Raw genomic sequence first — 13,109 nt, 5'->3', positions numbered from 1 at the left:
GTGAGAGCCGGAATTCTTACTGGTTGGTAGGTGATCAAATACTTATGTCATGCAATAAAATGCAAATTAATTATTTAAAAATCATACAATGTGATTTTCTGGATTTTTGTTTTAGATTCCGTCTCTCACAGTTGAAGTGTACCTATGATAAAAATTACAGACCTCTACATGCTTTGTAAGTAGGAAAACCTGCAAAATCGGCAGTGTATCAAATACTTGTTCTCCCCACTGTACAAACAGAAAATACGGTATTTTTTTATTTCACCTTTATTTAACCAGGTAAGCTAGTTGAGAACAAGTTCTCATTTACAACTGCGACCTGGCCAAGATTAAGCAAAGCAGTGCGACAGAAACAACAACACAGAGTTACATGAAATAAACAAGCGTACAGTCAACACAATAGAAAAAATTAAAGTCTATATACAGTGTGTGCAAATGGCATGAGGAGGTAAGGCAATAAATAGGCCATAGTAGCGAAGTAATTACAATTTAGCAGATTAACACTGGAGTGATAGATGAGCAGATGATGATGTGCAAGTAATGATACTGGTGTGCAAAAGAGCAGAAAAGTAAATAAAAACAATATTGGGTGGGCTATTTACAGATGGACTATGTACAGCTGCAGTGATCGGTTAGCTGCTCAGATAGCTGATGTTTAAAGTTAGTGAGGGAAATATAAGTCTCCAGCTTCAGCGATTTTTGCAATTCGTTCCAGTCTGGCAGCAGAGAACTGGAAGGAAAGGCGGCCAAAGGAGGTGTTGGCTTCGGGGATGACCACTGAGATATACCTGCTGGAGCGCGTGCTATGGGTGGGTGTTGTTATCGGGACCAGTCAGCTGAGATAAGGCGGAGCTTTACCTAGCATAGACTTATAGATAACCTGGAGCCAGTGGGTCTGGCGACGAATATGTAGCGAGGGCCAGCCGACTAGAGCATACAGGTCGCAATGGTGGGTGGTATAAGGGGCTTTGGTAACAAAACGGATGGCACTGTGATAGACTGCATCTAGTTTGCTGAGTAGAGTATTGGAAGCTATTTTGTAAATGACATCGCCGAAGTCGAGGATCGGTAGGATAGTCAGTTTTACTAGGGTAAGTTTTGCGGCGTGAGTGAAGGAGTCTTTGTTGCGAAATAGAAAGCCGATTCTAGATTTGATTTTGGATTGGAAATGTTTGATATGAGTCTGGAAGGAGAGTTAACAGTCTAGCCAGACACCTAGGTATTTGTAGTTGTCCACATATTCTAGGTAAGAACCGTCCAGAGTAGTGAAGCTAGTCGGGCGGGCGGGTGTGGGCAGCGAACGGTTGAAAAGCATGCATTTGGTTTTACTAGCGTTTTAAGAGCAGTTGGAGGCCACGGAAGGAGTGTTGTAAGCTCGTTTGGAGATTAGTTAACACAGTGTCCAAAGAAGGGCCAGATGTATACAGAATGATGGCGTCTGCGTAGAGGTGGATCAGGGAATCACCCGCAGCAAGAGCCACGTCGTTGATATATACAGAGAAAAGTCGGCCCGAGAATTGAACCCTGTGGTACCCCCATAGAGACTGCCAGAGGTCCGGACAACAGGCCCTCCGATTTGACACACTGAACTCTGTCTGCAAAGTAGTTGGTGTATAAATGCACAGGGGATAATGGGGAAAATGGGTGACACCTGGAGGGGGGTGAAGGCAAGCACAAGAAAGGTGAAACAGATCAGGGTGTGAAAATGTCCTCCGACACATTGGTGCGGCTGGCTTCCGGGTTAAGTGGGCAGGTGTTAAGAAGCGCGGTTTGGCGGGTCATGTTTTGTAGGACTCATGGCTCGACCTTCACCTCTCCCGAGCCCGTTGGGGAGATGCAGTAATGAGACAAGATCGTAATATCACGAAATTGGGGAGAAAAAGGGGGTAAATGTATTATTTTTTCAAATAAAATAGTAACACGAGGAATAAATACACAGTGAATAAAAAATAACAATAACGAGTAAAAATAACATGGCTATATAATGGGAATACCAGTACCGAGTCGGTATGCAGGGGTACGAGCTAATTGAAGTAGCTATGTACATACACCCTCTAGACGACAGAAAGTGACAAGTCACTGTGTTCTTACTCACCACAGCTGAAAGGCATGCTGGGTGTCCTTGTGTCACAGCCTCGGTCGATGACATCCACTTTGAACACACTATTGGGTAAGTGTCTGTGTTGTTGATTCACCTTCCTTATTATAAGTCATCAAAGTCGTTCTGGACTTTGTGTTCTTTGACAAGAAGCCTTGGTCCGGGTGGTATACMTTTACACATTAGACATACAGTAAAGAACTGAAGCCACAGCTTAGATTCTGGATTTGTTATTTTTACCATGCCTAGTGTGGTTGACATACACTAGTGGAAATGGRTGTGTGTGTTTTTCAGGGTTGGACAGGTGGTCAACATCAAGGCCAAAGTCAACCGAGCTTTCAACACTAGCATGGAGGTCAGGCCATGTTCAAACCCTATAACACCTTAATACAACCTATAGGTTTATCCTAACGGATGGATTGCCGGCTGGACAAATAGTTGAATTCCTGTGATTTTTATCCTTTGTGATGCTTTGTGTGTGTCTCAAGGTTGGCATCGTGGTGAACTGTGAGGACCTGTTCAGCGATAGCCACTGGAGGGTGTGTCAGGCATTTGCCACATTTGTCACCCAGCGCACTACGGGAGGAAAGGTGAGATTTGATTGGGAACATAGTGTGTGGAACAACGTTAATGAAAGGATACAGATGGTGTGATGGTGTGTAAGAGTTGATGTTGAGTAATGTTGAGTTGACTGTGTGTGCATATGCTCTCAGGTACTATAATAACCTGGTGTGTGTGTGTGCGTGCATTTGTGTGYGTGCGTGTGTTTGTGTGCGTGAGTGCGTGCGTGCGTGCATTTGTGTGTGTGTTTTGTGTGTGCGCGTTTATCCATTCCACAGGTGCAGCTGCGTCCATTGGTCCCACGTACCCAGACGGAGCAGGTGGAGCACAGCCTAGCAGCTGAGAGGAGGAGGATGAGGCTGGTCCACGCTGACATCATGAAGGACCTGCTCACCAACAGGGCCTTTCAACAAGGTCAGTTGCCGTGGCAATGACCTCTGCAAGAGGACTATCATCACTATTGGAACTGTAATGGTGTATGACACTTTATGCTACAGTGCATTCGGAAAGTATTCAGACCCTTTGACTTTTTCCACATTTTGTTAGGTTACAGCCTTGTTCTAAAGTTGCCTATAATAATGTATTTTTATCTACACACAATACCCCATAATGACAAAGCGAAAACAGGTTTTTAGAATTTTTTGCAATTTTATACAAATAAAAAAAAGAAGTAGCTTATTTGCTTCCGAGTGGTGCAGTGGTCTAAGGCACTGCATATCAGTGTTAGAGGCGTCACTACAGACCCTAGTTCGATTCCAGACTGTATCACAACTGGCCGTGATTGGGAGTCCCATAGAGCGGCATACAATTGGCCCAGCGTCGTCCGGGTTAGGGTTGGTAGCCATCATTGTAAATAAGAATTTGTTCTTAACTGACTTGCCTAGTTAAATAAAGATAAAATGTACATAAGTATTCAGAACCTTTGCTATAAGACTCAAAATTGAGCTCAGGTGCATCCTGTTTCCATTGATCATCCTTGAGATGTTTCTACAACTTGATTGGAGTCCACCTGTGGTAAATTAAATTGATTGGACATGATTTCGAAAGGCACACACCTGTCAATATAAGGTCCCACAGTTGACAGTGCATGTCAGAGCAAAAAACAAGCAATGAGGTTGAAGGAATTGTCCGTAGAGCTCCGAGACAGGCTTGTGTCAAGGCACAGATATGGGAAAGGGTACCAAAAAAATTCTGCAGCATTGAAGGTCCCCAAGAACACAGTAGCCTCCATCATTCTTAAATGGAAGAAGTTTGGAACCACCAAGACACTTCCTAGAGCTGGCTGCCCGGCCAAACTGAGCAATCAGGGGAGAAGGACCATGGTCAGGGAGGTGACCAAGAACCCAATGGTCACTCTGACAGAGTTCTAAAGTTCCTCTGAGGAGATGGTTGAACCTTCCAGAAGGACAACCATCTCTGCAGCACTCCAGCAATCAAGTCTTTATGGTTTAGTGGCCAGACGGAAGCCACTCCTCAGTAAACGGCACATGACAGCCCTGCTTGGAGTTTGCCAAAAGACACCTAAATCCTCTTAGACCATGAAAAACAAGATTCTCTGGTCTGATGAAACCAAGATTGAACTCTTTGGCCTAAATGCCAAGCGTCACTTCTCGAGGAAACCTGGTACCATCCCTGGCTGTGGGGATGTTTTTCAGCGGCAGGGACTGGGAGACCAGTCAGGATCGAGGGAAAGATGAACGGAGCAAAGTACAGAGATCCTTGATGAAAACCTGTTCCAGAGCGCTCAGGACCTAAGACTGGGGCCAAGGTTCACCTTCCAACAGGACAACGACCCTAAGCACACAGCCAAGACAATGTAGAAGTGGCTTCAGGACAAGTTTCTGAATGTCCTTGAGTGGCCCAGCTAGAGCCCGGACTTGAACCCGATCGAAAATCTCTGGAGAGACCTGAAAATATCTGTGCAGCGACGCTCTCCAACCTGACAAAGCTTGAGAGGTTCTGCAAATACAGGTGTGCAAAGCTTGTAGCGTCATACCCAAGAAGACTTGAGGCTGTAATCACTGCCAAAGGTTCTTCAACAAAGTACTGAGTAAAGGGTCTGAGTACCTATGTAAGTCTGATATTTCAGTTATCCATTTTTTATAAATTTGCTAACATTTCTAAAAACCTGTTTTGCTTTGTCATTATGGGGTATTGTGTGTAGATTGATGAGGGGAAAAAACACATTTGATCAATTTTAGAATAAGGCTGTAACGTAACAAAATGTGGAAAAAGTCAAGGGGTCTGAATACTTTCCAAATGCACTGTAAGTAATGTTGAGTTTGTGTGCTGACAGGTGCTGTAATAACCTGTGTGTGTGTGTTAGTGGAGGTCCAGGAGACTGAGAAGGCGGTGCCAGCAGAGAGGACGCAGGTAGAGAGTGTAGAGTTGGTTCTCCCTCCTCATGCCAACCACCAGGTCAACACGTTCGGAGGACAGATCATGGCCTGGATGGAGAACGTGGCTACTATCGCTGCTAGGTACCCCACACACACACACACACACACACACACACACACACCACACACACACACACACACACACACACACACACACACACACACACACACACACACACACACACACACACACCACACAACCACCACCCACACACTTTACATTGACCCAAAACCCACCGCCCTCCTCTGTTTTTACACTGCTGCTACTCGTTATTATCTATGCATAGTCATTTACAAATTACCTTGACTAACCTGTACCCCGCACATTGATTCTGTACCTGTCCCCCTGTATATAGCCTTGTCATTGTTATGTAATTTTCTTGTTACTTTTTTTATTACATTTTTTAACTTAGTTTATTTAGTTAATATTTTCTTAACTCTTTCTTGAACTGCACTGTTGGTTAAGGGCTTGTAAGTAAGCATTTCACGGTAAGGTCTACACTTGTTGTATTCGGCGCATGTGACAAATAAAATTAGATTTGACACACACACACTGTTAAACAAGAACAGAAAACACCACACAAGCAGAGTGTGATAAGAATGTAATTACACAGTATTGTAACATCCTCCTCCTCATCTTCCTCCTCCTTCTCTCATTCCTCCGCTCCCTCTTCTCACTCCTCCTCTTCGTCCTCTTCGTCCTCCTCTCCACTCCTCTCCAGTCGTCTGTGTAACGCCCACCCCACCCTGCGGAGCATTGACATGTTCCATTTCAGGGGTCCCTCACACGTGGGCGACCGGCTGGTCCTCAAAGCCATCGTAAACAATGCATTCAAGAACAGGTGAGCTTCAGATCATATACTGTATAAAACAAGGCTATAAATTGGTTTGACTGTGACAGTTTTTTGTATTTGAGTCTTTCAAATCAATGGTGATAAGGATCGGGAGAACTTGTGCTCACATTATTGATTGATTTATTGAGTAATTGTTTGATTAATCTTGAATAAGTTCAAATTTCAGTCATTAACTTACATTGGAATGTTGAGCTGACCTGAGATGGTCATGTGATTGGCTGTGTCCCTGTGATGTCGCAGCATGGAGGTGGGTGTGTGTGCAGAGGCCTATCAGGGGGAGGAGCCTCTGAGGCACATCAACAGCGCCTTCATGACCTTTGAGGTCTGCGACAGGGATGGCAAGCCCTGCACGTTGCCAAAAATACAACCTGAACCCCTGGTCAGTCAAACAGTTCTCATTCAAATTTTTGTGAAATTAGATAAAAAATTCTATACATTCCTATTTAGATTTTTATTATCAGTTAATGAACAGTAACTACCTAATATATTATATATATATAATATACCTAATATATATAATATACCTAACATATTTCACAATATGGTCCTTCTGTCTTATTTAACCTCTTTCACTGAAAGGAGGGAAGGAGACGGTATCAGGAGGCCATCGCTAGAAAGAAAATACGACTGGACAGGTGAAGAGAAGGAAACTTCCTGAGTAACTTTAATCGTGACTGCAATGTAGCCTGCAAAGTGTGTGGTGCACACAATAGAATATTGTAACAGATCTGTGTGTCCATTCAGGAAGTACATAATATCCTGCAAGCAGACTGAGGTGCCCTTATCTGTACCGTGGGACCTCAGCAACCAGGTAAAGGACGACGAGAGACCTTAACATCAAACAGTACTGAATACACCCTCTGGTTCTGGTTCTGGTTCTCACTCAACGTAGCAGTTGAAACAGTTTAGAATAGTACAGAGGTTAGAGTTAAAATGTTGATTAAGATCCAAGATTGATCTAGAATGATTAGCACATCTTAGTCCCGAGTAAGACCAAAGGTCATACATGCATGGGCCGATTTTATGGACTGTCCAATCACTTGGGCCTTGAAATCAATGATAAAATGTATCGCCAGGTGATAGCGTGAGTGCTAAAGTGCTATGTCATGTCTAACTCTCCCAATTAACACATTGTGCTTACTGTGTTTGAAGGTGAACAAGTGTCAAATGGGAACAATAACCTTGAATGTATTTTGAATGGCTGCAGGTGTACCTGAGCTACAACAACGTGTCTGCTTTGAAGATGCTGGCTGCCAGAAACAACTGGGTGTTAAACTCTGAGAAAAACAAGGTGAGCTGGGTTGAGACTTTTATTTAGGCCATCCACAAGGCATAATGAATAGGGAGCCACTGTGGGACACAGGCTATGGCCACGAGGGCCCAGAGTTTTTCTCGATCACAGTGCCAAACTAGGAAATACTCTGGGCTCATGTTAAATTCAGGACTAATCATGGCTTATGTAATCCCCCTCTGGCCCACAGGTGAGCCTGTACACCCTGGAGCAGAAACAGGTGTTGAGTTTTAAGATTGAGTTTGAGGCAGACGTCCCGGCTGAGAGGGCCTTCATGATGCTCTCTGACCTCAGCAAGAGAGTGGAGTGGGATCCAAACTACGAGTGGGTATCTGTATGCACAGACAGACAGACCGACACCCACACACAAACACAGGACCCTCTCTTAAGTGGCGTATAAGACCTCAAGAGTATACACAGCAGCCTCCCGCACTGCATAGTATGTGTCACTGTCTTCTCCTGATTTCATGACTTTCCCTGTGTAGGAGGTGTGAGCTGATTCGTAGGGTGGACGACGATGACTTTCTGTACCGCGTGGTGACTCCCTCCATATGCCAGGGTGGGGTCAGTAGCAGCTCTTCAGCCAATCAGGGAGGGATGGTCCAGGACTTCATTCTCCTGGCCTCCAGGAGACCGCCGTGTGACAGCGGGTGAGTGGCAGACAGACAGACAGACAAACAGAAAAATAGAGAGACAATGTGATAGAAAGAGATTTTTCTCTTTTCAAGGGACCCTTATGTTATTGCTCTACGTTCGGTCACTCTACCCACACACCCTCCTACAGAGGGCTACAACAGAGGGGAGGTGCTGTGTGCCGGCTTCAGCATCATGGAGGTCTCCAACACTGTATCCAAGGTAAGAAAGTGTGCAACCAGTAACAAATTGTTTGCCCAATGTGTTTGTAGTCTCTTGAATTACCACTGGTAAAATGACCATGACCGGTGGCAACTTTAATGATGAGGACAACTCCTATCCTGTTTGGCCCTCCTAGATCTCCTACTTCAACCAGGCGTCTCCCGAGGTCTTGCCCTACATCTCCACAGACATCGCCGGGCTCTCCTCCAGCTTCTACGGCACCTTCTGCACCTGTAGTACCTTCCTCCAGGACAACAGGGACAACCCTACCCCCAAAGACCAACCACCCTCCACACTGAGTAGTACACTACTGTAACCCCTTATCCTCACCACACCTGACCACCTCACCCTCGATGAGTATTGTGCTGATGGATTTAACAGACTGCCATTAGATGCTGTGATGAAGTTCAAGTCTTCTTTTATTAGAGTGAATAATGTAAGGAGCCTGTTCATAAATCTGTTTGTGCTGTCTTGCCAACTCCTATGGCCATTGACAATGACCTTAAAATATATCTGGGACCAGGCTAATGAAAGAGGAGCATCTACAGCAAACATTTTTGGGGGCACTGATGGTTTTTAACAATGTTTTGCATCTCCAATTATAACATGTGAAAATGATATGAGACAGAAATGTAAATTGTATTTTAAGTTTTCCAGAGAATGAATACTAACGAGATGTTTTTTTTACTGCGTAGAGCTCTGTATTGTTTTATAAAGGGTCAGAATACAGAAAGTAACACTGCATTTGATGTCAGATATGTTTCATGATGTTTTTTATGACGAGGCATTCAAATGTTTCAGCCAAGTTACACATAAGATAAGAATATCATATCTTAAACTACAGGCATTAAAGTTTTATATATATATATATATATATAACAATTGAAATTACAAAGATGATTGTACAAAATTATTGCTAACAATTTTACAATAAATATATTACAATTAAATTGAATGGTTGTTTTTCATTTACTTTAAATACAACAAAAGATTAGATGAAAATGTAACTAATTTAAGAGGTGATCATGTCTTCACATCTTAGACCAGTAGTTCTCAGTTATAAAAAAACAAGCTTCTGTCTTTGCTCCCAGAGAGGTTGGCCATGATTGCCTGTGGTCCTGCCTCATCAATCCCACTTTCTATCCCGGTCTCCACTGTAAGTGAGTACCGTGACTGCACCTCCCGAATCCTCCTCTGTCCCTCGACAGATCTCCCCAGTGGCTCCGCCCTCACCTGCAGGGACACAGCCTGCCACGCCCCCTTCAGTAAAACCTCCATGTCATCCACCATGGCCCTGTTATACCCCTCCCTCAGGACTTCAAGAGGCCAGCTGGGGGCCAGGGTCACATAGGGGAACACCTGGTTGACTGTGTGGAGGAACTCCCTCCCAGAGATGTAGCCCTGGGTCTGGAAGGCTCCATGGGACAGAGCCATGTTGACCCAGACGGGGCGGTACAGGAGGTCGCTGTGGTAAGCTGAGCTGAGGAGGCGGAGAGAGGGTTCCAGCTGGCTCTGGGACTGGATCCTTAAGTAGATACCAAAGGGTTTTGGAGAGGCCAGAACCAGGTTCAGGGAGTCCTGGAGAAGGAACTCTGGACGGGAGCCCTCCACCACTGGGACCCCAGGCTGGGCGGAACCAGATCCTACTGGAATGATGAGCATGCCACTGGCACTGTCTGCAACAGATTATGAATCCATCAGGAGATTTGACCGCTGTATTCAATATTCAACTCTAGACAGTATGAATGTCACTGAACAAAAAAGAAAAATATCTGTATAAAACCTATCATTGCAATTCTAAGGTTGCCATTTTGGTTACACCCCCACCCTTCATCATCACTCCTACCTGACAGCAGAGAAAGCAGTGAGGCTCTGTCTGTGACTGTGTTCCACTGGATGTACAAGCCATCTCTATATTTCGGCTGGAAATAGTCAATCAGGTCTCCTCCAGGGTAGAACCTCCTCTGCCGATCTCTTTGCTCTACAATCACACAAACAACTCAGTCCTGTTTGCATTAATATCAGGATGGACTGGTTGGAAATACCATTTGGTTTTACGAGTTGTCGAGAATTATTTTGAAATACATTTTCAAGACAGGAATGTAGAATGGTAATACTAATAATGAATAAGCTAATGATAATGATTCGTATGACTGTACAGAAGTCACAGATGGTTCTCAAAACTCTCCTCAGGGAACCCCAGCTGTTCCATGTGTTTGATCTATTCCAGAGCTAGCACAGCTAGCACAACATGTCAACTAATCCTGAATCGGGTTAACTAGTTCAGAGCTACAACAACATTTTGAAATGTCTGGGCGTCTCAGAGGAGAGTTTCACGGGGTTTGACTTACTGGCAGCTTCTTTAAATTGGGACAGGACAGGTTCATAGATGTCATAGTAGACCCGCTTAGGGTTTGTGTTGTCTCTGACGAACAGCAGGTCATTCACACTGGGGTTCTTTTCCTGGCTCTGCCACAGAGTCAGACTGAACCTGTACACAGGGACAGACAGCTTATCTCATTGTCCACCATTCAGACAAGTGTAACCTTCATCAGTGTGATTGGAAGATATGAAAGTCACGACTAGATCAATTACTGTATAGGGACTAGCTGTTCTAGTTACTTTGGTGACTGGCTGAGTAACCAGCTGATGTGAGGCCATCCGTTCTTGGCCATGAGCGCGTGGATGGGGAAGGTGACTGTCTGAGGGACATTTTTGATGATGGCGTACATGTCCTCCACCATGGCCTGTGTGTAGGTGACGTTTGGGAACTGGGGCAGATACAGAACTGCCCATCCAGGAGAGATGGTCACGTCTGGAAAACTCTGATGGATCATTGCCAAGAACCTGCATGGAGACAGGAAAGTTGGGTATAATTAGTATGAGACTGATTCAAACTCTGAAATCCTGTTAGATCTCCAAGTCAGACAGTGACATGTAATAAAGCACTGGTACCTTAAATTGAATAAGAAAAATCTATCTGGTCATGATTATTGTGAAAGAAAAGGTTGAAACTAAATTGTACTTGGCAATCCATCCTGCTTATACGAGATCTGTATTGTAAAATTAGTTTGCTGAAGTATAAAGCAAAACATACAGGTCTGGGATTTGGCTAATACGATTGCTCTTTCCTTGTTACTCACTCAGGTCCGTCGATGACAGGCCAGAAGGCTGGGACGTTTGGCCCAGGGAGGATGTCAGCGTTCAGCCACACCGGCCGGTTGATGCCTTTAGTCTGGTTCTTCATGCTCAGGATGCCCAGAGAGGGAGTCACCGCCTGGATGCATTTAAAGTCCAGCTTTATGCCTGAACGAGTCAGTTGTATTACAGACATGTTGTACGTAATACGAAAGTACATCAGATTTCATGTGATTATGCATAGCTTAGATCCTTTTGGATAATTGATTGACTTTATAGATTGGTACTAAAGGACCAGAAGAAACTGTTTCACTAGGCTCTAACTGATATTTAGAGTTGAATTGATATCTTAAGTCGTATTGCTAGGTTTGATACCTTTCTTTGACTGGAGCACGGCTTCCAGCCACTGGTCCAGAGTGTTGTCACTGTAGACAGCAGGAGGATGAGCCATGATGGGGATAGTGGTCACGTTGACCGTAGCGTATCCCTGCACAGTCACATCAGCCTCCAGAACCATGATAGAACCTAGAGAGGGGGACAGAACAGGGTTGTGTTCACTAGCCAACAAACAGATTAAAACGGATTGAAACAGGGAGGGACTACCTGAACGTGTCCAATAAGAAACACTCTTTTTCATTTTCCATTGGGAAACGTTTTGCTACGGTGTGTCCTAAGTGAATGCTACTGCAAATCCCCTCTGTATACTATCAAATGTAGACTTAATGTTGACACTTTCTGTACCATACCTGCTAAGGTTACATAGAATTCATAGAATTCCCGAGAACAATGCATCTTTTTAAATTTTTTACAATTACTTTGCAGTGCTATGTTCATCTCTGACTTGTTGTTGGCACGGTGATACCAGGTGGCGTACAGCGCGTCTCTCTCCCTGATGTCTCCAGTTTGGACGAGGAAGTCCAGCATGTCTCCATCAGTAGGGAACGGCAGGATCGTTTCAGATGCCCTACCAGTAGGCACAGGAACAGTTATTATCTTCTCGTCACAGATGATTAGCTATCGTAACCTGTAGCCCTTATCGATATGGAAACTGCAGTTATAGTGATCAAGATACAAGCAAGGCGTAACATGGGTTACAGTAGATACAAACGCCATTTCAACATTATTWAAAAAAATATTGAAAGTGTTAAGATCAACAGATTATATATTTCAATGGATTATTATGCTGATTAATTTATATTCTGGGATCAGATTTATATTCTGGGATCATCAATAACTGTTGATTGCATTTTTTTTTGAGAGAGATATTTACCTCCATTTTGAGTCAGGAGAACAGAGGTGATGATGATGACCAGAAGTAGCACAAGCAGAGCAACACAGACACACAGCATGATCAACTGTTCTTTAGTAAAGTATCGACAATATCTCCTCAGGTCTTCATTCTCTTCTTCCTCTTTCTCTTTCTTCTTTCCTTCTTCATACATTTTCTCTGTCTTTTCCTCCTCCATGAGATCTCAAAGCTGTGACAAGTGCAGTCAGATTCAGTGCAGACAGGCAGACAAGGACTGTTGGACTGTTGTCGAGTGAGAGAAAGTGTAGTGTTTTATAATGAGTGAACACGTGTGTGTGTGTGTGTGTGTGTGTGTGTGTGTGTGTGTGTGTTATCTATGGACCAGAGATCACAGTGATTTCACAGAGCAGATAAAGAGAATACAGAGCACTATCTCACCTCTCTCATCTCATTCTTATGACTCTCTACCCTTGGATTCCGAGAGAACTAGCCTATTGTTTTTTCACGGGTCAAGGATGAACTTAGAAGATAAACGTGTGGTGGCCTAATGATTTATAACCAAATAAATTTCTCAAACTGATGGATTAATTATTTATACACTTTTATCTGAAGATATTTATTGATAACTACAGGTGTGATATGGAGTTGATTGTCCAGCACATCG

The 13,109-nt window shown here is 43.9% G+C and overlaps 2 protein-coding genes across 3 annotated transcripts in view; one reads left to right on the top strand and one right to left on the bottom strand.

Moving 5' to 3' along the window:
* Nucleotides 1–8,842, top strand: part of LOC111979170 (acyl-coenzyme A thioesterase 11) — a 22,510-nt gene extending 13,668 nt beyond the window's left edge. The window contains exons 3-16 of one of the 2 annotated variants that reach the window (XM_024009517.2): nt 2,101–2,170; nt 2,393–2,453; nt 2,587–2,688; nt 2,938–3,073; nt 4,986–5,139; nt 5,781–5,900; nt 6,153–6,291; nt 6,492–6,547; nt 6,657–6,723; nt 7,120–7,203; nt 7,394–7,527; nt 7,689–7,853; nt 7,932–8,058; nt 8,195–8,842. In XM_024009517.2, coding sequence (XP_023865285.1) covers nt 2,101–2,170; nt 2,393–2,453; nt 2,587–2,688; nt 2,938–3,073; nt 4,986–5,139; nt 5,781–5,900; nt 6,153–6,291; nt 6,492–6,547; nt 6,657–6,723; nt 7,120–7,203; nt 7,394–7,527; nt 7,689–7,853; nt 7,932–8,058; nt 8,195–8,374 — 1,595 coding nt within the window. In that variant the 3' untranslated portion in view covers nt 8,375–8,842. The remainder of the gene's footprint in view (nt 1–2,100; nt 2,171–2,392; nt 2,454–2,586; nt 2,689–2,937; nt 3,074–4,985; nt 5,140–5,780; nt 5,901–6,152; nt 6,292–6,491; nt 6,548–6,656; nt 6,724–7,119; nt 7,204–7,393; nt 7,528–7,688; nt 7,854–7,931; nt 8,059–8,194) is intronic. The other variant, XM_024009518.2, reaches the window with a different exon arrangement.
* fam151a (family with sequence similarity 151 member A) lies at nt 8,766–12,715 on the bottom strand. Its single transcript, XM_070448938.1, has 8 exons — nt 12,464–12,715; nt 12,012–12,158; nt 11,572–11,721; nt 11,202–11,364; nt 10,681–10,905; nt 10,410–10,549; nt 9,905–10,039; nt 8,766–9,734 (listed from the first exon to the last, which is right to left on the bottom strand). The coding sequence occupies exons 1-8, from the start codon at nt 12,660–12,662 to the stop codon at nt 9,112–9,114; spliced, it is 1,782 nt and encodes a 593-aa protein (XP_070305039.1). The 5' UTR covers nt 12,663–12,715; the 3' UTR covers nt 8,766–9,111.
* Between the last annotated feature and the right edge of the window lie 394 nt (nt 12,716–13,109).

The sequence above is a fragment of the Salvelinus sp. IW2-2015 genome, linkage group LG19, assembly GCF_002910315.2.
Source record: "Salvelinus sp. IW2-2015 linkage group LG19, ASM291031v2, whole genome shotgun sequence".
Taxonomy (NCBI): domain Eukaryota; kingdom Metazoa; phylum Chordata; class Actinopteri; order Salmoniformes; family Salmonidae; genus Salvelinus; species Salvelinus sp. IW2-2015.
This window is presented reverse-complemented; position numbering and strand designations above follow the sequence as displayed.

Coding starts and splice junctions, on each gene's coding strand:
- fam151a (XM_070448938.1), bottom strand. CDS start 12,662: ATGGAGGAGGAAAAGACAGAGAAAATGTATGAAGAAGGAAAGAAGAAA. Junction 11,365..11,571: donor CGTGCTCCAGTCAAAGAAAG/GTATCAAACCTA, acceptor TGACTCGTTCAG/GCATAAAGCTGGACTTTAAA. Junction 9,735..9,904: donor ACTGCTTTCTCTGCTGTCAG/GTAGGAGTGATG, acceptor AATCTGTTGCAG/ACAGTGCCAGTGGCATGCTC.